The sequence below is a fragment of the Corvus hawaiiensis genome, chromosome 25 (assembly GCF_020740725.1).
Source record: "Corvus hawaiiensis isolate bCorHaw1 chromosome 25, bCorHaw1.pri.cur, whole genome shotgun sequence".
Taxonomy (NCBI): Eukaryota; Metazoa; Chordata; class Aves; order Passeriformes; family Corvidae; genus Corvus; species Corvus hawaiiensis.
In genome coordinates this window covers 5,512,328-5,539,896 of record NC_063237.1, presented here as the reverse complement: position 1 = coordinate 5,539,896, position 27,569 = coordinate 5,512,328, and the positions used below count along the sequence as shown (strand labels likewise).

General features: G+C 44.8%; 1 protein-coding gene and 1 long non-coding RNA gene across 10 annotated transcripts; one reads left to right on the top strand and one right to left on the bottom strand.

The window, feature by feature from the left end:
- Positions 1-1,087: 1,087 nt before the first annotated feature.
- Positions 1,088-18,991, top strand: LOC125338331. The gene is made up of 6 exons (XR_007208246.1): positions 1,088-1,165; positions 1,923-2,067; positions 6,328-6,375; positions 6,637-6,907; positions 10,415-10,550; positions 18,858-18,991. It is a non-coding gene; the product is annotated as an uncharacterized LOC125338331 (long non-coding RNA).
- Positions 16,490-27,569, bottom strand: LOC125338330. 9 transcript variants are annotated; one of them, XM_048328970.1, is made up of 12 exons: positions 26,174-27,569; positions 24,048-24,169; positions 23,485-23,533; positions 23,172-23,218; positions 22,400-23,049; positions 20,552-20,657; positions 20,151-20,297; positions 19,904-19,964; positions 19,617-19,783; positions 19,426-19,536; positions 18,970-19,081; positions 16,490-18,609 (listed from the first exon to the last, which is right to left on the bottom strand). In XM_048328970.1, the coding sequence occupies exons 1-12, from the start codon at positions 26,415-26,417 to the stop codon at positions 18,596-18,598; spliced, it is 1,830 nt and encodes a 609-aa protein (XP_048184927.1). In that variant the 5' UTR covers positions 26,418-27,569; the 3' UTR covers positions 16,490-18,595. The 9 variants fall into 9 exon arrangements, 8 of the variants coding, with proteins under 8 accessions (XP_048184927.1, XP_048184929.1, XP_048184932.1 ...); XM_048328972.1 differs by having other exon boundaries at positions 23,172-23,215; XM_048328975.1 differs by having other exon boundaries at positions 24,048-24,140; positions 26,174-26,259.

Genomic DNA, 27,569 nt, shown 5'->3' with positions numbered 1-27,569 from the left:
TGAACCTCCTTTTGTTAATTTAGTTTCTCCACAATGGATTGAGGACAGGTTTAAGAGCTAGAGTTTTGAAAACACAAAGTTTTTGGGAAAAAAAAAGCAGTGGAAATTGGGTAAAAGCACCTTGCAGTCCTTTATTTTTGTTATTAATAAACACCCAAATAACAAACCTATATCTACTGAAAATAGATACATGATTCTCTAAGGACCATAAAGTTAATCTGTGTTAAAATTGGATCTGAAGTAGAAAATCCCAGGATGGTTTCAATCCTTTTGGCATTAAAAATGAGTAGAATATCTTTTAATCTGGAATTAGCTTCATTTCTAGAAACATTTCTCTAAACAGACACAGTTCCTGAGAGTTTGTAAAGTTTTGCAGCAACACACTGCAGGCTCTAAACTAAACTAAAGCATTTTAAATTAAAAAAGAGAATTTTACTTCCACCACGAGGTGTTTCAGGCCTGTGCCCTCCTTTTGGGATTTCAGGGCCACGTTCCTGAGCCTGTGGCAATCCTGGAGCAAAGTCACTGTTTGCCTCAGGTGCCTCTGGGAGAGGATGGAATAGGCCACAAGATTCCCAAATTTCTCTCCTTTGGTCTCCTGGATCACTTGTGTTTCTTTGGCTTTTAGCTGGGGAGAAAAAACAAAGTTTTACAGACTTGAGGGAAGTGTGGAAATGTTGCAACTTTGAAATTAGGAATCCGGGGGGGGTGAATTAACCATCCTAAAAATAATGGAATCCATCAGCTTCCCAAAAGACTTTTTAAAAGTTTCCCTTGACAGCACAAGTTAAATAATTGTGAATCCCATAAAACATTGCTGAAATAACTAGGCCAGGGGTTTTACTGAGCTCTCCATGCTCTGTGTGGCTGTTCATAAATGACAATCCCAATGTTGTAGCTGAGGTACCTTTTCCTCTGTCCGTGTTTGAAGCTCCAGCCTAAACTGTGCCTGCATTTTCCTCAGCTCAGCCTCTGACTGTGCACTCAAACCCTTCAGCAGATCCCCCTCCTGATGGTGCTCCTGGAGAAAAGCCACTGCTCTGGCTGCTTGCTGTTCCTCTCTGCTCTCAGCAGCCTCTCGGGCGGCTTCTTCACCTCGATTTCTGCAGCTGAGCCTGCTCAGGGTCCTGCTCACATCTTCTGGGCAAGCCCCAGTCTGAAGCAGGTAAGCAGAGGGAGAATTTTTTTTTTTTTTTAATAGAATGAACCTATTTTTCCTAGCATTGGGCATAATTACAGGGATTTGAGGAGTGGGGTTCTGCATGGGAGGTTTCTGTCCTTGCACCCCTGTAGATTTTTGGTCAGGGTGGGCGTTTGTGCACTTGGAGTTTAGTGAGATGCCTTGAGGCTCATGCGGGGAGGGATGAGGCATGAAAATCACAAAATGCCTCTACCTGGAGGTCACTGTAGAGATCCAGGACTCTGTACAGACACACTTGTCTCAGAGCTTCCAGCTTTACAATCTTCATCCCTGAAACCTGGAGCATCCGAGTTACAGGGGCTGGGGAGCGCTCGATTTCCTGGGAATGTTTCTGTTAAAAAGATCAAAAAAGGGTGGGGATTTCCAACTCCAACAAAGATCTCTGTGGTCAGCAGGACCAGAGAAGTCCAGATCCCAGGGACACCTGGAACACTTGAATTTCTGTGAATATTGAAGCTGCTCTGATAACCATGGGACGGCCAAAGCCAGCCGTGTGTTTGTGCCACCCAGGGTGGGTGACATCCATCCCTGCATGGCAGTGAGGTGACAAAACATAGAGAAAATGCCTCAAACTCACTTGCTGCTCGCTGAGGTCACAGCCTGGGCTTTGCAAGCCAAGCAGACAAAAGGATAACTGGTGTGGAAGTTCTTCCAGGAAGTGTTGGGGCTGTTTGGGCACTGTCAGCTCTGGGCTGAGGTTGGAACGTTTGATTTCTTCCAGGTGTCCCTGGAGCAGGGCTTGGCCAGCCTGGCTATGGTGTTCTGAGAGCTCTTCCAGGAGTGAATCCAGGGTGCCAGTCCGGCTCTTCGTCCCCTGAAATGATGGACATCCCAGCTGAACCATCTGCACAATCCAGGAGCACCAGGTGAATGGGAATTGGGCCATACTGAGCCTGAGGTGTCAAATACTCAGCCAGAAATTAGAAATTCGTGTTCATTTAAGTGCCATCAGTGGGATTAAGTACCCAAGAGTTACTAAAAATTGAAGCCTCTTGTGCCTTAATATTGAGAGAGGAAAACTAAATCAGGTTCTGTTTTGCTTTGCCATAATCAGAAGATTTATTTTTTTTTCCTTCTCTAATTTTGCTTCAATTTTTGGAAGCAATGTGGGAAAACTGAAAGGAATTTGGATAGGAAGGGGGGGGAAACTTTCTTCTCCTGTGTGTCAGCTGAGAAATCTGAGATGACCCAATGCCAACCTTACCCAGTTTCCTTCGTGGCATTCCTTGGATGATGGGTAGAAGGAGCAGACAGTGCCCATCTCTTGTGTCAGCAAGGACGTTTCCAGCTGTGCTCGCTCCCAGCTGTGCTTCTCCCAGATGAACCTGCAGCCAGATGTGCAGACAGCCTGAAAACATCTCTGCTTTTCCATAATTATTGCCAGCAGCACTTCCCTTATTCACACACACCTGGAGATCGGGGATCTCCTTTTGAACCACATGCCACCCCCAAAGAGAAACTTCCAGAGGAGAAAACTTGCAAATAAGGTATTTTTATGACCAAAAATTAGGGAATAATGAGGGTTTCTGACCTTGTGTGCATTTCTTGCTGCATGTGGGTGATCCTTGCTGCAGGTGAGGGGAGCAGAGCAGGGGATGTTATGGAAGCTGGGATGGTTTCCTGATTTTCTTCACTTTTTGACACCTCTGTGTGAGCAGCAGAGGCTTTTAAGGTGCTCCTCGAGGAGTAGCCTGTACAAGAAACAGGAGGGAAGTATATTTACTGCAAGAAATTAATTATTTTGCAAATTTACTGTAACTTTGGTGAGAGCTGACAAAGGAAACTGAGAATTACAGGTGATTTCAGGGCTCATCCCACTCAGGGGCAAATTTATACAAATTTAATTTGCTCGTTAAGCCCAAGGACATCTTTAACAAAATGGGATCAAAGTCTGATTTTCAACTGTTGGATGGAGAATTCTCTGGATTTAAAGTTGAAATTTTTATAAGAATAAAATAAGGGCAGTGGCAGTGCCTTTCTCTTCTCTCTTACCTGGAGTCTCAGGTGAAAAACCATTTTTTCTGTTTTCCTCCAGCATCTGAATCACAGACTGGAGCAGTGGGATCAGTTTTTGTGGGATCACCTCCCATGAATTACTTGAGACCCCACTGAGGCCACAAAACCTGGTGGTCTGAGAGTGTTCAAAGCTCTGTGGTGACCCAGAGAAAGGCACCTGGAACAGCACAGAGCAGACAGAGCTGTTTGATGCCTGCCAAAAATAGAAGCTGCACCACACACTCAAGCAGATGAATTTATGCTGTTTTCAAAGATGAAACCTCTGAGAAAATAATAATAATAATAATTAATCTTTCAGCAGTGTCTCTGCTATAGCAGCAGCTTTAAATGAAGTAAAGACCCAGTGTCACCTCCTGTTTATGGACATTGCAATTAATTCTTTTGCAGCCTATAAAATATTAAATGTCTGCTACACCAAAAGTAACATCTTACATGGCCATGCCTAAAATTTCTAGAAGAGAATTCAATTTGTTACCCCATGTATAAATTCAATTTGTTACCCCATGTATAAATTCAATTTGTTTCATTTATAAATATTGCTGAGCTGAGCTCTACCTGCTGTTTTGCCACTGTGCTCTCATCATCCTGCCCAGTTCCTGGGATGCTCAGAGCCTTTATCCAAAGGTTTTTCAGCGAGGATATTTCATTCATTACCCTGTGATACAGAATTTTTACCTGAGGTGCAAAATGAAAATAAAAATGACATTAGGAGTGAAGGGATAATTTGGAGCTGGTGAAGTTTTCCTTTTTTTATGTAATAAACCCCAAACTGGGGTCAATTTTTGGTACAAACGCATCAATTCCAGCTTGGCTCAGACTGGGGAATGATGATTTCTCCCCATTATTTATCTGTTGCTGTGATCCAGCTCCCTCTGCTGTCCTTAAAGCCCCACTTGGAGTTACAGGAGTGCCACGGGTGGATTCATTTTTGGGCTATGAAATGCTCTCCTATCGATTTCAGCAGCAAAATTTAGATATTTACTATAAAATTCGAATAACATACTCATGTATTCATTTATTAATCTCTCCTCAGTTTAACCTGCAGCTTTCCAGTGTAGAAAATCCACTTTTTTTTTTTTTATTTTATTTTACAGATAGAAAATTGAGGCTGGAAGCTGAAGTCACTTTCCAAAAATTATATCAGTTCAGTACCAAGAGAAAAAAATTCTAAGAGAACCAAAATATTTTGCCTTAAGGTCACTCCTCTTCCCACTTGTGCAGGGTATAAAGAAAATGCTTAATAAAATGAGGATAGATTCATTTATTATCTTCTAAACAGCTGAAAGCTGAAATAAAGCATCTACCTCATAGTCAGGGGTTGATAAAACAATGGGGACAGACAAAATTGCTTGGTTTTAGGCTTTTCTACATAAAAAGCAGCCCCAAATAATGATTTACCTCTTCTTTGAAGTGGCCCAGCGTGGTGGTCACAGACTGGGACTGCCTCAGCAGAAGTTCAAAGAAAACATTGGTGTTAAAGGCCTCGAGGTCTATTTGTCCTTCAGGCTCCCAAGCATCCCCTCTCCTCAGGAAACAGGCTGCAAGAGGAATTTTCCTTTCTTAATTGTGGGGGTTTTATTTCATTTGAGGCTGGTTCTGAGCACAAATGCCTGTCAATCCCTGAACGCAGCAGCCTTTGCAGAGTGCTGGACACAGAGTTTTGGTTCCATTCTGTGCAGAACCCCCGGGTTTTTGGGGGTTTTTGTTGCCTGACCTGTGCCAGCAGCGCTGCAGGAGTTCCCAGCCTTGTGCTGCAGCGAGGGGTGATGTTTTTTAATGGCAAAAACAGCTGGAGTTTTGGAGGAATATCTGTCCAGGCTGTACTTGAGCTGCTGCCTTCGGAACGCAGGGCGGGGGCTGCCCCTCTGTGCCCAGCCCAGTCCCTGGCACAGGAGCTGCAAGACACCACAAAATGAAACCAATCAGTTCCTTTCTTTATTTTTACATCTCCCATTAACGTGATTCACTCAACAGCCAGGATCCATCATCACCTGTGGGGCAAAGACCTTGAGAGTCTGGTTTCTAATTATTAATAATCATTCATTTGTTCTTAACCAGAAGAATTAGTGATCCCAGCTGAAACCAAGGGGAAGGAAGTGTAATTATCTGTTCTTTGCATCTGCTGGGTGAATAAATCACATTTTCTATCATTACCTCAGGAGTCTGGTTGCAGGAAAAAAAAAATCCTGCTGAATTCCAAATTGCTAAAGCTGAAAATGAATGACTTTTTTGAGTTTTACAGTCTGAAGGACCAGCTTGGGTTTGATTCTGATCTCAGCTGTGTTGTGGTCACTTTTGTGTGAATTAGGAGAGCAAACCTGAATGTCACGTGAATAAAAGTTGAAGAAATTTATTCATTTCTGACAGGTTTTTTTAGTAAAAGCAGTACTTATTTATGTTCTCTTTATTTTGAGGCAGTTTTGGTCAGACACTTGAAAAAGTAAATTGTTCTCTCATTGATGAATCAGAAAATAAGAATGAAATTCATCCATACCTTGACTGTCTTTGAGAGGTTTATGAACCAGGTTTTGATGGGATGCATATTGGGGTTATAGATATGTATCTATAGGGGCTTTAATGGGATCAGTTCACGGGGATGAATTTTACCCCATTAGAAAACATGGGGCTGGGCTACAATTTATTCTGCTTTTCAGCTTTAAGGGAACACATAAACTGTGAGCTGATCACAAATCTTATCACATTCTCTAAAAGCTTCTGTGTAACCTGTACTTACTGCCAGTGCCAGGCAGGCTGCCAGCACCAGGACAAGTCCAGTGGTCACCCCAGCGATCGCTGCCCAGTCAGGGCTGAGGAGCAGCTCCCTTTTCCTGGCAATTCCCACCTGGACAGCAAACCTGGGAATGCTGGGGAAGAAGGGCCCCTCCTCATAGCACTGTCCCCCCGCTGGCATCACCCTGAGGTACTGCAGGACAGGACAGAGAGGCCAGGCACGTGTCAGTGCATCTAATTTCATCTTCATGATGATTTAAATACATTTTTTTTCTCTTACAGAATTCAAACTTTACAGGAATTGTGCCATTTTCCCCTCACAGAAACAAACTCGTATTTATTTCTGCACTCTAAGAAGATGTTCACTGTTATTTTTACAGCTCCCTGTGTTTCCAAACTTACACCTGGAGCATGAAATGCTTTGCCAAGTAAGTAAAAAGGAAGGATTTCTGGGTGCAAACCATTCTCTTGTGCCGGTTGCTGCTCAGCCGGAGCACGTAAGTGCCGGGGGCCTGGAACTGGAAAAGGAACAAGAGGAATTTCTGTGAGGTTTCTCTGATTTCTTCCCTGAGGCTTCGGAAATCTCCCCAGTCAAATGCAGCGTTTGTGTTGTACAGGTTGTTTCTAGGAGGGAAAAGTACAAAATTTCTTGTCATTGCCTTTTTAATTTTAATTATTTTTTCTTACAGGCTCATGATTAGGGTGGACATTTATAAATTCAGAGCTGTTGCTCGTCACACCAGTAAATGAAGGAGCATCAGTGGGAGTTCAGGCACTGAAATGTCCCCACAGCTCCAGTATTTCCTCACCCAGCTTTGTTTTGGGCTGCTCCAACCACCTATCCCCCAAACAAACACAGCAATTAACCCTAAGGAGCGGGAATTTTTATTTACCAGGGCAAAAAATAGTTACTGAGAGCCCTTCTAGGTCAGAAACAGCATTGCCAAGACATCAGGAACAGTAAGTACAAGTTTATTTTTGCCTATTTTGATAAGTAAATGTGAATTTCTTAATGACTTAAATGCTGTTTCCTACTGTGCACAGTGAAAAATACATTGAATTATGTTTAATAATGAGAATTTTACTGTTCCTCCTCATGTTTCCTTTCAATTCCGTGTTGGAAAAAGGTGAAGAATTTCTCTTTGTTGAACTAAAAACGCATTAGCTGAGTTCTTTTTTGTTCTTAAATGTACTTACACATCATAAACTGGGAAATGCTCCCTGGAGACAACGAACACGAGGGTCACATTGCCACTGATGCAGGTGGTGGGATTGAGGATGCCAAGAAATGTGGGCTGGGATGTGGAGTTGGGGGGGCTCAGGCTTTGTTGCCGGGGCTCCCTGCACTCCTCGTGGCCAGAGGGATCTGTGAGAGCACACAATACCCTCAGGAGATAGAAATATAAACAGGAATTTCTAACTGTAAGTGTAAATACACACACCTATATATATATATATATATACATATATACACATATATATATTAATATATATACATATCTATTAAATTTACATGTATATATATATATATATATATGTAAATTTAATGTCCAGAGCTGGGTTTGCTGTCCAGACAGCGTGAAAAGAGAGAAACAGAGAATTCCAGAATAATCCCAGGGCTGCCCAAAACAAGGAATGTGAGCAGAAAAAGCCCCAGCAGGACCTCAGGAGCAGGATGGATGTATTGAATTCTGTTTATTTTAATAAGTGGTTGTTATTTGCTGAGGGAATTCCGTGGTGCTCCCTGCAGGCGCCCTCCAGGGCGGTGGTGGGGGCTGTGTGCACATCACAAAGCACAATTAATTATTAGAATCTCTCTCTATTAAATACAAATTTAGGGGCTTTGCAGGAGAACTCACCTGGAGCTGCTGCTGAAGGAGGATTCTTTTTATGAAGAGATGAAGCCTCATTCAGCATGATGAGGTCATGAAGTAGTTGAGGGTCAGGATTATACACTCCTAAAAATCCTTTCTCTGGAGGGGTATAAAAAAAATTTGGTCATTTCTGGTTTTGAGCATGAATTTTGCTTTGAATTTTGCTTTTCCTTGTACAGTATCTGCTCCCCAAAGCCCCCAAGCACGACTTGCAAGCTCTAAACTCAAATGGGATCATTTTTAGCACATTCTTCTCATTCTAGGGCAGTTTTAAAAATGTTTGGGCCTTGCTCAAAGCCTTTAGGGTTCGTTTGATGCAGCTACTGGTTTAACCTGGCTCAAGTCAATGAACCTGTGCAAAGAGCACAGGGGCAAAGGAGTCTTTCCTAATGCTGGTATTAAATTTCCTGGCTGTGCAAATTGTGCTTTTTGGCCCAAATCTGGAATTCTGAGGGAAAATTTTTTAACTACTTCGAATTTTACTTGGTGAAAGCACATTAAATTCTAAATCCCAAGAAAAATATCTGTGCAGGTGAAGGACTTGAGAAGGGATTCCTTTGCCAGGCAAAGGGATTCTCCAGCTCTTTTTTATTGTAATTTAGGAAGGAAATCCCTGAATATTTGCCCTTTCCTGTGCTGCTGGAAATACACAAATTTCAAATGGATGCTCTGGGATTGAGCAGGATAAATTTTGTGTGTAGTGCTGAAGTCCTATTGCTGTTCTCAGGATATGAACATGGAGATCTCTTGTTATTTGTGTTTTAAACATCGTGGAAAGGCTTTTTGTGTGCAAACCCCATTTAACACCCCAAGAATGCCCCAGCTGCTGCTGTTCTTTCCCTCACCACTCATCTCCACGACGTGTGCTGGATGGGTTTGTTGGCCTTGTCCTGCAGAACAGACATCTTCCAAAGAGAAATTTGGTCTTGGTAGAACCATCCTCAAACCTTCTAAGAAAACAGCAGTCTAAGAGAAAAATAATTCAGCTTTTTTTCACCTCAATTCTTTTAATGGATGAAATATAATTTAAAAGTGCTTTATGTGTGTAATAGAATAACGTTTGGGGGGTTTTGTTTGTTGCATTCTATAATTTTTCTGAGCAAGAGGGAATGAGGGTTAGAGCCTGACAAAAGTAGGGAGATGGTGGAAATAGCCACAGGTTTTTTCACCTTGCTCCCATTGCTGTGAGTGATGAAAAGCTGAGCTTTTCTCTCTGCACAGGTGAGCTGCAGGGTGGTTTTTTGCTGCCTTCTACACTGAGCGTTGCACACCCTCTCCAGGCTGTCAGAGTGACAAATGCAGAGGCCAAGAACTTTGTCATAGCCTTGGAAATCGCTGGGGACAGCACAGACCTGCGGGAGAAGAGGAAGGAATAACAGGGCAGTACAGGAATGTCCTCAAGCTGAAGAGGAGGCAAAAACTCCTGTGCAAACACGAATAACTCTTGGTTTCCATGCTGGCTGTGCCCTGTGAAGGAAGAGCTTGGGAATTTTGCTTTTCGGGGCGTTTTCTGCCCAGTTTTGGGATTTAACAAACACAAAAATGGAAATACCTTCTCGGAGCAGTAGCGAGCCCATCCCCTCTTGGTCAAGCACTGCCCCTCCTGGTTCCGGGAGGCTGAGTCCCGGCACACGGGGTAGGATTGTCTGACACAGAAGCTTCCATCCCTCCCAGACCTCCTGAACCCCGGGGGGCAGGTGCAGAGAGCGTCACGAGGCTGGAAATTAGAACAAGGATTTGTTTAGGAACCTGCAGCTTTGATGTCCACACAGCACCCTAAGCCTTCCAGTGAAGGGGAGGATTGATATAACCCTGAGAAACTCAGAATATTTGCGAATCTGGTGTTGCCATCCCTCTCCCTGTGGTTTTTTGTGGTTGGCAATGAGATAAAGAGAGAGACAGTGAAGGCAAGAATGACCAAAATGCGAATTTCTCCTGGTGGCTCAATGTGAATTTCTCCTGTACCTGGAACAGCTGCCCTTTCCCGAGGCACACACAGGTCTGCTGCCCTTCTGCAGGCTGTGCTGCCTCGGAGCCACAGGGGAGACAGGATTTTTGGCCAGGCCTGGGGTTGAAGAAGTCCACAGGGCAGGGCAGGCAGCGGTGGGAGGGCAGCGCTGCCCCTTCCGAACGGAACGTCCCCGGCGGACACGGCACCGCGGTGTGGTTCCCTCCGGGGCAGAAAAAGCCTTTGAACAGCAAAAAATTCCTGTCAGTTTTTCTTCTGCAAAGCAGTTTGCTGTGGAGATGAATGGCTGTGTTTCCAGTTTAAATAGTGCAGTGTATTTATCTCATAAATCAGTTAAATGCATCCTGCTTCAAAATATTCCCCAATTTCAATATTAATTACACAGTGCACAAAGGAACTCCGACAATAAAATCCAGTGCTCTACATTTGTTTTTTGAGCTTTCTTACCTGTTACAATATGAATTTTAGCAAGCCTAGTTGATTATCTAAGAATTATTGTAGCAAAATTCAAGCCTGATTTCGTTTTTATTGAGGAATATGTGACTGAGAAGCAAATAATCTCTGGTAAATTATCCACAAATACCTGCTGGACAAATTGGCAGCCTCTGTTCTCTTCTTTTGCAGTGAATCCCTCTCTGGCATTCCTCATGATTTTGAAGGTGTGTTTCCCCGCTGATGCCTGGCAAGGTTGGAAAAAGAGAGAAAAAGAAGAGGAAAAGGGCCATGGATTTATTGCACTAAGCAGCTTGAACCACCAAAGGTGGGTAAGTAACAGAGAGGCACCAGGAGAGCTTTCCTTTCCTGCTGAATATTTCATGGCCAGGGAGAGTTAGAAGATTGGTGTGAAATATTTATGGGAGCTATTTGAGCCCCACAGGTCACAGAGCAGGGCTGTTCTCTGCCCAATCCAGGGAATATTCTTATGGAATAAGGCCAGGGGGGCGCTGATTTGTGATTACAGTTTGCTCCTGTGTGAGCTGAAGTTTCAGGGTCCCTGCAGCAACCCTGGGTTTGGAGAGTCCACAAATCCTCATTTTACCACAAGGGATCATCAGCTGATGTGGGATCAGCTGGGTTGTGGATTGGGGATAGGCTCATCCTAAACTGCGCAGCCCAAAGCCAAAAGCTCTTGAGAAATTGGTGTCTTTTTGGAATTTACCATAAAAAAATGTGATTATCCACGGCTGGATTGCCCCCTCTGGTTTTCAATACCTAGAATGCAATTCACGGACCTGCTTTTGAAGATCTCTAGGGATTTTGGAGGTGACAAACGTGGGCAGGGCTGCTGCAGCCCAGCGTTATTCCCACAGCAGAGGGCAGCCTGACTCCCTGCAGGATGGAGGAGGGGATTGATGCCACATTTCACACGGATGGCACTGCCGAGCCCTTGCCCTCGTAACCCAGAGCACATATCGCAGCCCCTGCCCGCCTGTGCCATGCTGGAGATGTTCCACATCCAGCACAGGCTTCTGTTTTCTCGTGGAGGAATTTATAATCAAATATTCCACAGCATTTCTGGATGGCTTTCCCCATCTGCTCGTACCTTCTGTGGCACGAATAAATGCACATTTTTCTTAAAGTTCCTTCACACAACTGCTTATTCAAGGACCTGCAGCTGGGTGGACTTTCTAGGGACGCAAGAAGTGAGTGGTTTGCGTATTTTGATTTATTTTGAGGGGCAGTCTGGGAGAAAAACAGAAGAGAGGGGTTTTCAGAGAGAGGAGATATTTATTTATCTGTTTGCAAAAGTTAGGATTGTGATTCAACTGGCAATGTGCAGAAATTGCCAGAAATTGTTGCTCCTTGGACAAATCTCTGATGTTCCAGTGAAGGGATCAGTTGCTTTTTACACACAGGAAAGCCTGGAGTCCTCAGCCAAAGGCCGTGCAACAGAACATCCACTAAAATTCGGCTCTCAAAGTAGGATTTGCTTCCATCCCAACTGCCTGCGCTCTAAATTGCAGCCCAAACCATCCCCGCTGCGTGGCTGCCGCAGCTGGAAGTGCCCAAACTCCCTCCTTGGCTGGGTTCGCATTCTCTGAGCGTGCCTGGAGCTGCCCCCTTTGGAGAAATCCTGCGCAGAGGATTCCTGGACCAGGCTGGAATGCAGGAGCTGCCTGTGCTCCTGCCCATCCCCTGTCCCCTGCAGGCTCAGCCTCAGAGCGCACCCAGCAGCAGCGCTCCCGCTCCTTTAGGAAAGGAATCCACAGCAGGGCCGCAGGTTCTGGTGCGCGGAATTTTTTAATCTTTTATTATTTATTTTTATCCAGTGAAGATTAGGTTGGGCGAACCTCCCAGCCCTGGGTCTGGCAGAGTTCAGCTTTTAGGAATGCGATGTGGAAATGACCCCAGAGATTCCCTGAGGGATTAAGTTTTGTAGGCAGGGAACAACAAAGGCAATTAGCAGCTTTCCTTCATCTAGGAAGTGTTTCAGAGTCATTTATCTGCTGTTTGCCACGCAAATCAGTGTCCAGCGGTGATGGGCCCAGAATAAATAAATAAAAAAATAAACAAATGCCTTGTGATAAAATCTGAGCCCCAGGCTGGTGATTCCTGGCTGATAAGCAGATGTAGGACTTCCAGTTTCCACAGAACTGATCCCCAACGCTGTCCCGTGTGCCAGGCTGGGCTTTCCTGGCAGGGAGGGGAATTTAACAGCCCCATAAAGCATTTGGTGACTAATCAAGCCTAAGAATTTATGCCTGAGTCACTCTCCCAGGCTTAGCTAACTTCAGTCATTGCCTGCTTTTGCTTTTCAGTCCAAGCAAAGGGACAAGAGAAAGAGGGGAAGAATAAAAAATTCAAGTTTTCTATTCGGTTTTCAAAGAAAATGAGCAGGCTCTTGAGTAAATAGCATCTAAATTCACGTTATTATTATTAAGCACAGAAATTTCACACCATCTCAAGCAGCTCCTGAAAGAGCAAAGCAAAACCAGCCTCTTGCTGCTCTGGAGCATGTGAAATCATCCCTGACGTTTTTAACAGGAGTTTTTAAAGTCATATAATTATTTTGGTTTGGAGTTCTCTTGTTTCTCCCCTTGCTGGACTTAATCACTGCTGTTTTCAGTCTGTGCCACAGCAGATTTGTGCTATTTTTTAGCTGTTTTAAGCTATTTTTAACTATTTTTCTTCCTGGGCATCAGGGTTTGAGATTATTTATTTTAATTACATGATATCTGAATAAGTAGGTACTGACCTGTGGTTAGCAAGTCAGTCAAGCCATATTTTGATCTTATTTCTCTGTAAAATTTCATAGCTGAGAAACTTCTAAAGGAGCCACAAGTGGATTATGTTGACCTACAAGTATTTGATGAACCTATTTTTATAAAGTATTAATTGTTTTCCCACATAAACTTTACTCTCCAGCTGTTATTTACAGCAGGTTTTGGCTCTGCTGTATTTAGATAACCCTTGGTTTACAGTCACATGAAGAGAAGTTGTATAAATGCTGAAATAATATGTAAGGCTTCCAGGGAAAGGCTGGGCTGTGACTTTTGGGACAAAGCCAAGGGCCTTGGGGTGACTTTTGCAGGAATTGCCCACAATGAACTCTCGGAGGACTCAGGACTCTGAAATGCGAAGCTTATCTTGAACTGCACCACATAAAATCCAAGCATGTGCCAGCACACCCTGTGGCTGTGCAGGGTCATTTGTCACCTCCAGAGCAACAACCACCCATGAACTGGGGCTGTGAAAGTGGCAGATTCTCTTTTTATTTTCCTTCCTCTTCCCATATTTTTCTATTGTCTAGTTCTCCTTTTTCTCCTACTGTTACTGCTTTTCTTGTTTATCCTTTCTGGGGAATCGTGGGAATAATGTTGGGTTTTGAGGGATCAAATGGGTACAGGACTTCTGGTACTTGGGACTGGATTTCTGTGTTGAAAAACAAAAAAACAACCCCAAAGGCTGGTTATTCTGAGATAATTCTGAAAAGCCAGCTGAATCACAATTTAAATTTAAACAAGTGAGGATGGAGGCCAAAGAGAGCTCAGAATTTATTCAAATCCCACGGACAACACAGCGCCTGGAAGTTGTTTCTTTTCACTTGGGCTTTGTAGTTGCATTTTTGCAACGGGATTGATTGATGGGTTAAAATATAAATTTTGTCTGCAGCTTTGATTCTAGGGGAGGAGGCGACGTGGGGAAGTTAAACCCCAAAGTTTATTTAATCAGCGATGGTATGAAGCTGAGGTTTTTGGGTTTTAACAGACAAGTGGAAATAAATACCCTGCTGTGAGCAAAGAAAATAAACAGCCCTGTTGGAATAACCTCTATGACAAGGTAAATGTCACCAGGATGGAGTTGCACGGTGTGTGCTTCACCTCAGCAAACAGCAGCTTGGTTGTGAACTCCAAGAACCCCTGGGTTCTGCAGAAGCTTATCAGTTTTAAATATCAGAGCAGGGATTGCTGTAGTGTGTGAGTAATGATTCCAGCGAAACGAAAGGTCACATTAGCTGGGAGTCAAAACATGCACACCTGGGAGCACGGGGAAATGAGAGCAGGACCTGGCCAGCCTAAAGCCCTGGCAGATGAATTTGTGCTCGCTGGTGTTTCCTAGAGCCTCTCTAGCAGGCGGCCCTTTCTTGCTTAATTAAAATGTGATTTCATCGCAGCCTCAGCAGAGCTGCAAAAAACCACCTTTTAGTCCTACAGAACCTTTGGGGAAGGAGCAGAAAGAGCTGCTGAAGGAAATTAAACGTGGAGTTTTAAGGGGGCTGTGCTTCTAAAATGCTTCAAGTCTCAGGGATTGTGAGGGTGAAAATCCTTTTGGCCTCCGTGTGGAGCTTTGAAGGCAGGTTGGTGTGTGTTCCTCTGCCTCTAGCACACAATTAGCTGCGAATGCCTTTCTAGAAATAATTGTGGAGGATTCAAAAACTGGTTACTCATCAGCAGCAAAGGGATCCAGGGGGTTTCATTTAAAACAAAGCAAACCAAACTTAATATTTCAAATCTGGCACGAGGTTTTTGTGTTAGTTCCTGCTGGGTGATTTCCTTCAGGCCTGAGCTGGGTGTTTATTCTGGTTTCTGCAGTCGTGGTGTGGGGATTTCTGCGTGTGCTTATCACCCCACACACCTCTCAGTGTGTGCTTGCAGAGCTTGTTATGCTCAAAAAAACCCAAGACTTCTGTAAACTTCTGGGGCTGTTGCTGATGGATAGAGATAAAAATTAGAGATAATTAAGAGCTGGGACCTACCCAGACAGGATTCTCATGGGTGTAGCAGCTTCTATGGCCAAGTACGGAGCAGAGCAGTTGCCTGGGGCAAATGGGGAACATTTTCTTGGGGTTTTATACCTGGGACATGATGTTTTATCCACCAAAATCCTGCTGCTAAGCCAAGTGACCCCCAAAACTGGGCCACTCAAGGTGGATATAAATACGTAGGGATGGCTGCAGTGACAGCCCGCTTGTTGTCAAGACAGAAGGAATTCTTTAGGGCACATCCTGCAGCTGCCAGGTGTTAAACTGAATGTTTGTCCTCAGGACAAGTGAAAATTTGGGGTAAACATTGATGAAGTGAGCAGGATGAGGCTCAACAGTGACCTGCAGCTGCTGGCTTGTGTTTGTGCCTGGGACGATGTGGGACACGAGAGCTCTGCTGTCCATGTCCAGTTCTGCCCCCCTTTTTCCTTTCCCTGCCTCTCCCCACTGTGCTCCCTCCTGGAAGTGCCTGGCACACTCAGCTTTCAGTTAGTGGGACTCCTTCCTCCAAATTTATTCCATCTGCTCTGCTCCCCACAGCTGCAGAAACGTGCCTGGCTTTAAACCGGATCCTTCGCCTTCCAACTTTCCCCAGCCACAAAGAGAGCAGGAAAAATAAAACTCCATGGGCGAGACTGCTCTGAAAGAATCCAAACCTGCCAAGGGCTCGGCCTCTCCCTCCTCCCTGGCTCGGGAACTTGGCTCCTGCAGCCCTGCTTGGAATCCAGCCTGGCTGTCAGCACGTGGGGCGAGAGGTGGAGGGATGGGAATGGGATGCAGGGCAGTGCAGAGGAAACGTGAGCATTTCTTCTCGAGTGGCAGCTGTTGATCTGTGTTCTCAAAATATCCTCCAAAGGGCTGTGGGTTATTTTCTTCAGTGTCCAACCCCCTTCCAGCTCTTTTCTTGGCTCTTCGTCTTAAAAGATCGGATTTGTTTTGTTTGTCTGCTGGAAGGAATTGGGTTTTTTTAATATAATTTATTTTCTTTGCCTGCCTGTGGTTTACTTACAATCATGGCATTGTTCTCTGCCTGCCATTATCTGCTTTAGTGGGCAGCAGTCCCTGTGCTCCTCAGCTGAGGGTTTTGGGCTCTGGGAGGTGAGATCTTGTCTCAGCAGCCTTGGGGAAGAGCATTTGATGCAAAGGTCAGTGCAGCAAATCAGGCTTTCAAGGACACACTTTGGGGGCTGAAAACCAAACAGAGGGTTTGGGCTGGGTTTCTGCTGTGGGTGAGGTGCCAGGCTGGGGGGACGGGGTTGGGAAGCAGCTGGATCTCTCCAGAGTGGGAGACTCTGCCAGGAATTTGGGTGTTGTAATTCCCTTTGGAATCAGTGGTGGGAAAGGGGGATGCTGGAGGATTTCTGTCATCTTAAAAACCAAACCAACAACAAAATCTTTACACCCTCAGCTTCTAAACTCTGCTTAATGTGTTTTTTTGCGTGATGTCCCTTCTGTTGTGAGCTTAGTACGGATAGAAAAGTACAGAAAAACCAAGGTACTGCATGAAATAATGTATTTATTGCCAAGAAGGAGCAGTGAAATGATGTAAAGCCACCTACTAACAATGCAATTCTTGGATAACTGTCATAGAATATACTTTAGAAGCAAGTTAATCTCTGAGTATATTGAATATATATGAATATATTATATTCTATAGATAGGAATAGTTTAATACTCCATCAGTTTAATGTCTTTTCACCTGAATGGTTCGCATGACTAAAAAAAACTTGATTGTTGTATTCTTACATGAGAGTTTTCTATGCTTTTTTAAGAAATCCTGTGAGAAAATTCAGTTTTTTCCCCTGCAAATGCTTGTGGATGCTCTTCTCTCTGTTCAACACTCTGCTTCATGCTCATGATGTAGGATTTCTTGGTCGGTTTATAATGAAAATAAGGAGTTGGATCTGAACCCTTCGATCCCACAAATGGAAGCTGAGTTAACCCAGCAGTTCCTCCTTAATTGTCTTGAAATGAATAAAAAGTTCTGGGAGAACAGATGTGAGTTAAAAGGCAAACACAAAGAAGGATGAGTGGTGATGGGGGGACAGAGAGAGAAATAACCAGAGAGGAAAATATCTGTAAAACCTGGGACAAAAAGGGAAAAAGAAGAGACTTCACATGGTTAAAACATGAGGGGAAGTTATGGAAGGAGGTGGATGAGATATGCAACTCATCATGAGAATAACAAATGATATATATTTTTTAATGAAATACTGAAAGATTTTGAATTCTTATGTCTCACTCAGACAAGAAAAAATACAAAAGAGAACTATTTAGCTGTGCAGGGCATCAGAATCATGGGATATGACCCAAATCCCATTGGAATTAACTTCAACACTGCCACTTCTCAGTCAAAGTTAATTCACCTTGTGCAACGTAGCTCTTGGAGCTTAACACTTAAGGAAACCCCATAACACGAAAATACCTTTTTTTACAAGAAGCAAATGCAAAGGGTTCATTAAAAATATTCCCCAAACATGCTGAGTACTTAACACTGGATCCTGCAGTGGCTTCACGTGGAAAATCTCCCATTTTCCTCAACAGGAGACACGTGAGGGGTTGCTGGATCAGTTGGTTTTTGGCTTTAGGTTCTGTAAAAGTAGAATTGCTCCCTATGTAGCAAACAGGGAAGTTTCATAGAAACCAGCAAACTCGCAACCAGAAGTTAAAATTAAATGAGAGTAAGTCTGGGAAGAAATAATTTTTTTAAAAAATTACCTAGTTTGTAGTAATTCTACCAAATAACTTGGCTTTCTGGCAGTACAGGATAATTTCAGCTCCTTGTTACCCTCCCAACTTGCAAAACTGCTTTGTGTAAAAAATAATCCTTAAAAAGCTGTTATCTATTTAAATTCTGTAAATTTTATAAATTTTATATTATATATACAAATGTTATAAAGTTTTTACCTTTATAAATGTAAAATCCTCTGTTAGATCTGTTAGAAAGGACCTGGTTTGAAATTCTCTGTCCCGGACTTCACCTACAATCCACTGTTGGTGCAAAATTCTGATTGCATAAATAAAAAGCTTGATTTTTGTTGAGAAAAACATGCTCAGCACGATGTTTCATTTTGGAAGGACTTCACCCCGAGACTGCCTTAAAGTGTGACCACTCCAGCCTTGGCCAAAATCAGAGCCAGACTGCAGAAAATATTAAATATAACTCATCAGGCTCTGAATTCCCAGAGCTCCTGTTTACAATGACTGAGATTTTTCAGTCTCTCTGAATGTTGAATTTGGAGTGTAGAGACCAAAACCCTCAAGAGTGGGTCTTGGATGGTTAAAATCTTTCTCTTAGGCTGAACACCTGCATGAAAAATCGCCAGAGCTTCAGACTGTGGGGCAGCTACACCTCAGACCTGAGCAGAGAAGCACAAATTTGTGAGAAAATGAAGATCTAATTCTACCTGGAGCATCTAACACTGAATTCCTGGTGAAACCTGCACTGAGGGTTTCCCCCTTTATGGGTTTGCTCTATAATTCTGGGTCCAGATGAGATCTTTCCAGCAGTCAGTTCAAGCTGCAATATATTCTATATTTTACTGCCTGTCCTCTGGTTATTCTCCTGCAGCAGGTGGCCCACGAGATGCAGGTGAGGTGAGTTACCAGCATTTCCCTGGAAGGCAATAAAGCAGCAAATCTCAGCTCAATCCCCAGGCCAGGTGTTCCTCCTAAAGCCACAGATTTACTGCCCCCTTTTCTGCCTGGGTTTGGATGAGAACAGAGGTTTGCAAGGAAAATAAATCGTGGGCAGGCCTCTGGGGTAAATCCAAAGGCTCTGATGAGGTGCTGGGTGTCTTTTCCACCAGCTCCACGCCGTGGAAGTTTGGACTCAATGATTTTTGGGTTCTTTTCCACCCTCAGTGATGCTGTGGGATGGCAGAGCAGGGAAGGGACTGGGTTGAGCCACTCCATCACAGCTGCTGAGTCAGAAAAACCTCCAGCTACCTGAACTCAACTTCCTACCACAAAATACCTTTGAGAAGGACATCAAAGAGGTCTGAGGATGCCATGGAGCAAGGTTCAGGTAAGTTGTCTGCTGCTGGGGCACTGGGTATTCCTCTGGGAGCATCCAGCAGGATGTAGCTCTGTACAGGTGAAGGGACCAGAACAGTGAATTTCCAGTTGAACTGGATTGAAATGATTTTTTTTCTCTGCTGTGTTTTCTCTCCTGTTAGAAGAAACTCAATGACTTGAAATGGGGCTTCAAGTCTGTATTTCTAATTGAAATCTTATCCTATTCTTACATTTATGACATGTACTCTGGTGGGAACTCTTATCTGACAGAGGCAAAAAAGACCCTGGAAAAGATAAGAGAGCTGTAACCTTTTTTTTTTTTTTTTTTTTTTTAAGCACTGAATATTTGCTTAATCCTGGAAAATAATCCTGGAATCTCTGCCAGACATTGCCTGTGTAAAGCAGCCATAGTTACCTCTTGAAGAACATCTTGTCCTTGGGGTTTATGAGTCTGAAGCAAACACATGAGCTCTGTGTTCTCCTCGAGTTTTAGGCAGGTGGTGGAGATTGGACATGAATTCAGTACCTGCAGATGACAGCAAATCCTGTGATTGCACAAGGATAAGAACACTTAAGCCAGAGTAGAGAGCCTGCTGTGAGCCTCACCTGCAGCTCAGGCTTTGCTCCCATCTGCAGCAGGCAGAGAATTCCCTCGAGGATTTGGTCTTTCCGCAGTCTGAGGAACCTCCCCTGGTCGGTGTCGCTGGCAGTGCTGTGGGATTCTGTCACCAGGACGGTGTGGGCGAGAGCAGCGCAGTGCAGGGGGGTTAAACCTGCGGGGAACACCCCCGGGAAGGTCAAAGCCAGAGCCTGCCCCCTGCCTGCGGTAGATCTGTGTTTACAGATCGGGGAGGATAAACCCAGCACCTGTGCGGTTCAGCTTTGCCTCTTACCACAGTGGTCAGGCAGATCCACTTCCACACACACCCCATTGTCTTTGCAGCTTTTCAGGACCTGAAATGAACAATATCCAGGTGATTCCTCACCTTTGGCAGTGCCAAAATACCCTTTTCCTCCCCCAAATCCCTCTGTAACCCCATCAGACCAGAGCTGTAGGGAAAACCCCGGGATATTTTAGACACCAGAACATGCATTTGTTGCTTTTGCTCCACTTTTGCCTGATATAAACACCCAATTCACCTGCAGAACTCTCAGGTATCCATTCTCTGCACACAGGTGGAGGGGAGTTTTCCCAGAGCTGTCCTGCACATTGACACTGGCTCCCAGGGAGATCAGGTCGCTCACCATCAGGTGCTGGTTCTTTTCTGCAGCAAGATGCAAAGCAGTCTGAGAAGGGAAGAAGGGCAGAAAGTTGCAGTGAAAGGCACAAACAGTTTTAAAACAGCAATGTTTTTTAGATAACGAAGTGGGGAGTTGGGATTTTGGGGCTCTGTTGCCACTTGTGCTCCATCATTCCCTCCCCATTCCTGTTTCCCTTCTTTTCCAGGACACCAGAAGGATGCTTGGTGTTTGGCTGGGGTTTGAAAGAGGGTTGCATGTGATAAAAAAAGACTTTTTTTCTTGGCAAATCAGCACCCTACCCTTTTCTCTGCATCCTTCTCGTCAATCTTGTTGAGGGATGCAAATCTCTGTGCCAGGGCAAAAGTCAGAGCCCTCCTTCCCTGGGCAACAGCCTTGTGCAGCAGCCTGCAAGAGAACTCGGTTGGGAACAATCAGAAGACAAAGGAGGGGTTAAAATACCCCAAAGGAGGGGTTAAAATACCCCAAAGTAGCAGGGAGAGCGTATTTTAAAGCATCAAATACTGAGGCTGGAAAATACTGAAATCTTGGGATATTCAAGGGTTTATTACTCTCTATAGTTGCTGCTTTTGTCTGCCAGGATTTCTTGCTATTATCCCATTCCTCTCCAGCAGCTGCTCCGTGATTCCTTGCTGCCAACAATCTCTGAACAGGGAAAAGGGTGCAAGATCCCTAAAAACTAAGGGAAACACTCGCTCTTAAAAGAAATACTTCCAAACTGGAGTTGAGTCCTGTGGAGGAGAAGAGCTCAATTTCCTCTGGCTGTTCAGTCTCACTGAACGACTCAGATTACTGCATTTCACCCCAAAAAAAGGCTCTTTTATTTTATTTTTTTTCTTGTAAAATTGGGCATGTCTTCCTTTCCTCATGGAGGAAAAATTAATGCAGGCATTGGTTATACTTATTTATTTGCTCTTCCCTTCTCTTGTAGCAAAATATCCTTAAATATGCCTGAACAACTCTGATACTTCTTGCTGGGTCTGGGGTCTTTTGTTTGTTTGATCTGGTTTTGGGGGTTTTTTTGGTTTTTTTAGCAGATTTTTGACCCTGTTCACCATTCAGAACGATCTTATTTAGTTTGTACTCCTGCCTTTGAGTGTTGTTTTGAGTGCAGAATCTTTATAAAAGTGAGTTTAGGAGTGAGGAAATTTTTGCCTGTGAATTTTACATGGACGCGGGAGTAGAAATCTCTGAATTTCTTAATTGTGATTCATTTCATTCATGTGTGAGAAATTTTTTGTATATTATTCACAAAATTGCAGGAAATATGAAAATAGGTGGCTTATTTGTTGTTTACTCGCTGGAAAGTGAAGCCTAATTTTATTATTGCACTGAAAATCATTATTCTGAATGGAACGTGGTGCTTTAGGGAAGAGGCCAGTGCTGTGCTTGGTTGTCCCTGTGTGGGGTTAGCAATGTTTTAAATTTGGAGCAATTTTTTAAAATTGTAATTAATCTCTTTCTCCCCAAGATTCAGATAATTTATAAACTATGCCATGATTTCTGTCAATCTGATTTGATACCACCTATCCCAATCTACCTGAACTGCATAGAAACTAATTAGCTATTTTAATTTATTTCTTATAAATGGCTATTTTCTCCACAAGCACCCCAATTCCAGGGCAATCCCGGGGTGTCCTGGGATCAGGAAAACCTTTGCTTTTGTTTCGTTTCCAGCAGAACAGCCACTCCCAGTTCTTCGGGAGTCTGTGCTCCAGACGAGCAGTTTTTTGTGTAATCCTCCCATCCATTTTTATTAGCAGCTAATAATACAAATAATTACCCTGAGAGTGTCTGCAACGTGGAAAAGATTTTTTTTGCATATCTTTTTTCTTTTTCCAGTACTTATTTTGCTTGATTTTAATTTTCGTGTGAATCCCCACAAATACCTCTCATCCTTAATATTTTAATGCTCTGAATTTATCCTAACATCAGCTGTAGCTCAGGAATATTTCTGCAAATACAGAGTATTTATATTTTTAATATCCACCTAAAATTCTATCTATCGATTCAAGTTTGAGCTTCCCCTTGAGCAGAGAAGCTTTTGCTGCAGGCAGCAGGTGAGCTCGGAGCAAAGTGATGTCCCCAGGGACCAGAAACCGAGGTATTTCAACAGAAAAATCGAGGACCTGTTGCCATTTTCATCGGGAGCGAGCAGTTTTTCCGCCGGGATGTTCCTCAGCAAACTTTCCTCCCTGTGCAGCTGGAACTGGAAGAAGGAGAGGGCAGAGAGGTCCTGCTGTGTGAAGGAGATTGGGGTCAGCCTCGAATGTCCCTCGGTGTCCGGAGAGCCCCTGTGAGCTTCCAGCAGCATCTCTGCCGGGCTGAGGAGAGCAGGCGTGTCCTGGGATGGAGAATTCCTCGGGAAATCTTCCTGGGAGCTCGGGAGCGCATCCTGCATCCACCAGCCGCTCCCTTTCTCGCCCGTCCTGCAGAACATTCCCGGCGAGCTGGACCCGTGGGTGCTTCCCTGCTCACCATGGAAGGAAGGCTCTGCCCCTGCCCGCAGGATGAGGTGGAAATCCTTCAAGCAGGACTCCTGGTGAAGCCCTGCTGAGCTGCGCTGTCTCCCCTGCAGGCCACCAGCTGCCTCCTTGCTCGCCACACTTTGCCACCGGGAGCTTTGCAGATCCGTGGAGAATTCCTGCCAAACCCCATCTGGCACGGGAGGCGGAGGCTCCTCCCTGAGCTGGCTCTTGTTCAGATCCTCCTGCAGCACCTCCACCAGGATGTCGAGGTCCTCCAAGCCTTTGGGGCTTTGCCCAGCGCTCTGCTTGCTCTGAAACAGCAACAGGAGCCGGGGAGGGAAGCAGACATGAAGTGTCCTGTTCTCCCTCGGTGATAGAACAGGAATTCTGCCCCGGGAGCCTGGCAGAGCGGGGTTCAAGGTGTTCTGCATACCTGTCTAAGCTGTTTCTCTGTATAAGGGTGAGCTCTTCTCTTCTCTGCTGCAAAGACAGGAAGAAAAGGGCTGCTCAGAGCTGAGGAGAGGCACACAGAGCAGAGATTCCCATCAGTCCTGCCCCAGATAAGACATAGATAACCCAGACAGGGTGGTGATGCACAGCTGGCTGGCCTCCTGCAATTTAAGGACAGCTGGGACCCAGCAGGGACCACTGACCATGGGACAGAAGTGGTCTGGCTCTTTGGGTACCTCACAGTGATGATCCTACTAGAAAAGGAGGCTCTGTTACCAAGTGAGGCGTTTCCAAACCTGTTTTTCCTGAGGATCCTTTGGTTACCATCTTCACTGATGAGGCTTCCTGAGGAGACAAAACCACCCAGCTTCAATGTGAGATGCTTACACGCGAGAGAAGATGAAACAGTGGCAAATATTGTAACATGAACAGAGTGAAATTGCCTCCTGTGCTACGGATTTTGCTCAGCAGGGGCTGCAGGTGGAGAGATTTCCATGAGTGGGTAATTCTTGGCAGCACTATAAAGATCTTTACAGCAGCCCGGGAGTCTATCAGCTCCTTGGGCTGTTTTTGCAATATTTTTACTGGGTTTTGAGCCATCTTTGGCTTGACTGAATGATGTACAGCATCCATGGCATGGATGGGTTCCTGCTGTCACTGTCAGAACTGTTCCTAGCCCAGCCCTCATTCTGTTTAAAATTTGGTTTATTCTCCATTTTTATCGAAAGCACTGATTTGGTGGCTGGAAGAGGCAGCAGCTGCAGGTGTGACCCCTCCAGAACACTCAGTGGGGTGTGACTGTGGGCACCAGGATGTTGCAGCCCCGGGAGGAACCTTCCCAGCCTCAGGGAGCCCTCACCTTGCTGTGAGCCGCATCCAGGCCTTTGGAGAGCCGGATTTTCCTCAGCAATTCCCGCACCGGCATCTTCACTCTCACACCCATGTAGCGCTTCTGAGGGGGATCAGAGCTAAGTTCAGAGTCTGGAAAAGTCACAACACGATGCTGAGAGTAACACAGTTCTCTGAGCTGTTGGAGAAGGGTGGGAGGGTGAGGTCAGCCTGGGGAATGGGCTCGGATTCCAACGTTCATCATCAATCGTGGGAGATTTCCACGTCTCCCTGCGTGTTCCTTGGCTCTGGCCTCCTCTCTGCTCAATAGTTCCTTTAATGAATTCCTCCTCAGTTTTCCTGTGTGCCACAGAGCACAGATTTGCTTTTGGGGAATGTGTCAGCAGTGTTTAGGTCTCTGCCTCTCTTACTGATTTTCCTGTGTTGTGGTAAATCTGCCTTTGCAGTTTCCTGTGCTGTGGCTTGGTAATTTGTTATCAGTGCAACAACAAGGAGCAGAATTTGTTCAAAATTGAGATAGGGATGCTCTGTCCAGTGGCTTTCCCTCATGGCTCTCAGTGTGTTTGGAGGTTGTGCTGTGATTCAAAGGGAAACAATGATTTTCTGCACTGAAATGAAACAGTTATTTCAGCATATACCTCATTGTCCAAACAGGCTTGCTCTTTGTCAAAACAAGCTGCTCTGTGATTGTTTGTGTTAGGTCTCCTTGCATCTGGTGCCTGTATCCCCAAACTTGAAAGACTTGCCCAGATTAGGAGCTTAAATCCATTGGCTTTTGAAATATCTTTTATGTAACGCTGTTGTTCATGTCCCTGCCTCGTGTGTGCCCCCACTTGGAATAACCCTTATAGAGAATGCTTTCAGAAGCAGCCATTAATATTAGAAAATTATAGATTTAATGCCTATGACCAAGGTTTTCCCAATAAAACAGACCGTGGAGAAAGCCACAGCTCCAAGGAAAGCCTGAGCTTTGGGAACCAGAGCGTGGGATCCTGAGAGCAAGGAGTCATCCAGCAGCAATGCTGGAGCAGGGAGAAGCTTTCTGTTCCCACTGCAGCTCGTGGCAGAAGGAATGAGAACAGCTCTTGTGATCAAACACAGTTCAGGATTAAACAACACAGCCTGAATGAAAAAGGTGCATTGGGCCAGCAGCTCGTGGTGCTGGTAAATAAAACGTGAGGTGCCTGAACCGATATTCCTGCCCAAAACCTGCGTGTGCTCTGCAGCAGCTGCTGCGATCTGGCTGGGCCCTGCGGAGGGGAGCCCAGCAGATGGGAATGGTGCAGCTCCTGGGATGTCTGAGAGGAGGCAATCCTGGCAGGGGAACCAGCCCCACAAGAAGTGGTTTCTTGTTGCGTGATTTTGTTTCCCTTCCCTGCTCCAGGCAACGAGAGCTGACACCCCTCCAGCAGGAGGGAGGCGAAATCCCGAGCAGCAAATGGTGCCTTTGGAATGGAGATGGGGTTGTTGTTTTGTGCTGAAGATTTCTGGCACTTCTCAGTGTTTAACCTATCACTGAATAATTAAAACCTCGAAAAGCAGAGTTTGCTTCTCAGACTTTTCTAGAAATGATTCCTTTTTTTTCTAGTTTGGTGTTTGGACAATGAATTATTTACTGTTTGTAGAGTATTTTAAAGGTTTCTCTGAAAAGCTTATAATGGGCAAGTAAGATTGCTGATATGTTGTTATCTGGGAAGATTTTCCAGTGATAGATCAGATATATCCTAGGAATGGAAGAACTCTGCAAAGGCACTGATTCACCAAACACACTTTCCTGTGACTTTGCAATGTTAATAACTCAGAAGGTCACATCTATTACCTAGCTGTTAATTCAGAACTAAACTTGAAATTCAGAACGCAAACGAGCAGCAAAATGCTGGAGATGGACAGAAATTATGGAATATTTGGCATCCTTTAGAAACCAGAGCCATTTCTGACCTCAGCAGCAGAACACAACAAAATCCAGCCAAGCCTGAGAAGGGGGATGTGCTGAACATCTCTGATATGGTTGAGCTTGGTTTGTGCTGCTGCTGGGCCAGCTCTGTGCTGCCACTAAAGCAGCCCCAGGTCACTGGGCTTCATCAGCTGGCAAAAGAAGCACAAAACAAGAAATGGGAATAAAGATTTTTCTCTTACCAGCAGGAGCAGGCATCCCTGGAGGTTTGCATGGAGGAGGAGGGTGGTAGATCTTGGGACTCGCAACGTTCAGCTCAGTTAATCCAGAATCTGGCAGCGATGGGCTCTGCTGGAAGCAGCTCTTGGGACTGGCAGTTTCTCCAGGCAGTGGAGACCCCTGGCCTGGGCTGTAGCCACAGATTTCACTTTCGCTCATGTTTTGGTTGACAAGGAGCTCAGGACTCATGCAGGCTGTTTGCAACATCTCCACTCTGTGTGTGTGTGTGTGTGTGCAGGGAAAGATGAAAGAGAAGAGGGGAGGAGAAAACCCTGCTCAGTTGTGTTTAAAAAAAAAAAAAAAACAATCCAGTTTCACATTGAGACCATGGCAGTTGTAATTAATCCTCCAACGTAATTAGCTGGGTCCAGCTTCCCTCTTCTCTTTGGAGCAGCAAGTTCCAGCAGCGGAAGAATAAACCCAGTCTTGGAATCCCAGCAGCCTCTGGAGCAGCTTTTGAGAGTTTCTTGGCTGCAGTTCTCCTTTGCTCTTTATACTCAGGTATGGTTCAGAGGATGGCAGCCTGGGAAGGCTCCACCCTCTTTCCTAACAATCCTGAGCAGCTGATGAAGAAATTGCTTTTCCCAAGAAAAAACTTAACTGCAAGTTGAAAAAAAATTTTTTTTTCCCTGCTGTGTGAAACAGAAAAATTAAATTCTGATTGATTTACTGGGAAGGGAAAAGCAACCTCTGACTTACAGGGTTGTGCAAGTGAGTGAAGTGGCAGAAGATCCTGAATTAAATGTTTTGGGAATTATTCTCAAAAGGGGTTTTCAGCTGGGACAGGGTTAGTTTTGTTCTCTGTAGCTGGTGCAGTGTTGTGGTTTGGATTTTGTAGGAGAATACTGGTGATACCAAACTGATGCTGCAGGGGTTGCTCAGTTGTGCTTCCCCCAAATCCAGGAATTTTCAGTTTACCAGGCAGGAGGTGCAGGAGAAGCTGTGAGGGAGCAGGGCCAGGAGAGCTGACCGTGGCCAGAGGGACATTTCATAGTGCAGAAAGTCGTGCCCAGTGTTATAAATGTACTGTGGTATTGGCTTTTCGCGTGTTACATAATTGTTATGAATGTATTGTGATGTTGGTTTTTCTCATGTTCCCTAATATTAGAAAAACTTTGCCTGGGTTCTGTAATGTAATGCTGTAGAACGTCTGGAGTTTGTGTTCCACAAGAGCTCAGCATAAAGGGAAATAGCGGAGAGGGCGTGGAAATTTAACGTTGAAACAAATCAGACGTATGAGGATGATGTGTGAGGACCTCCCTGTGCCCGTCCCTAGCCCGGTTCTCCGCTCCTCAGCTCCCAGCCCGCCGCTTTCGGTGTCCGTGTGCCCGGCCCTAGCCCGGCTCTCCGCTCCACACC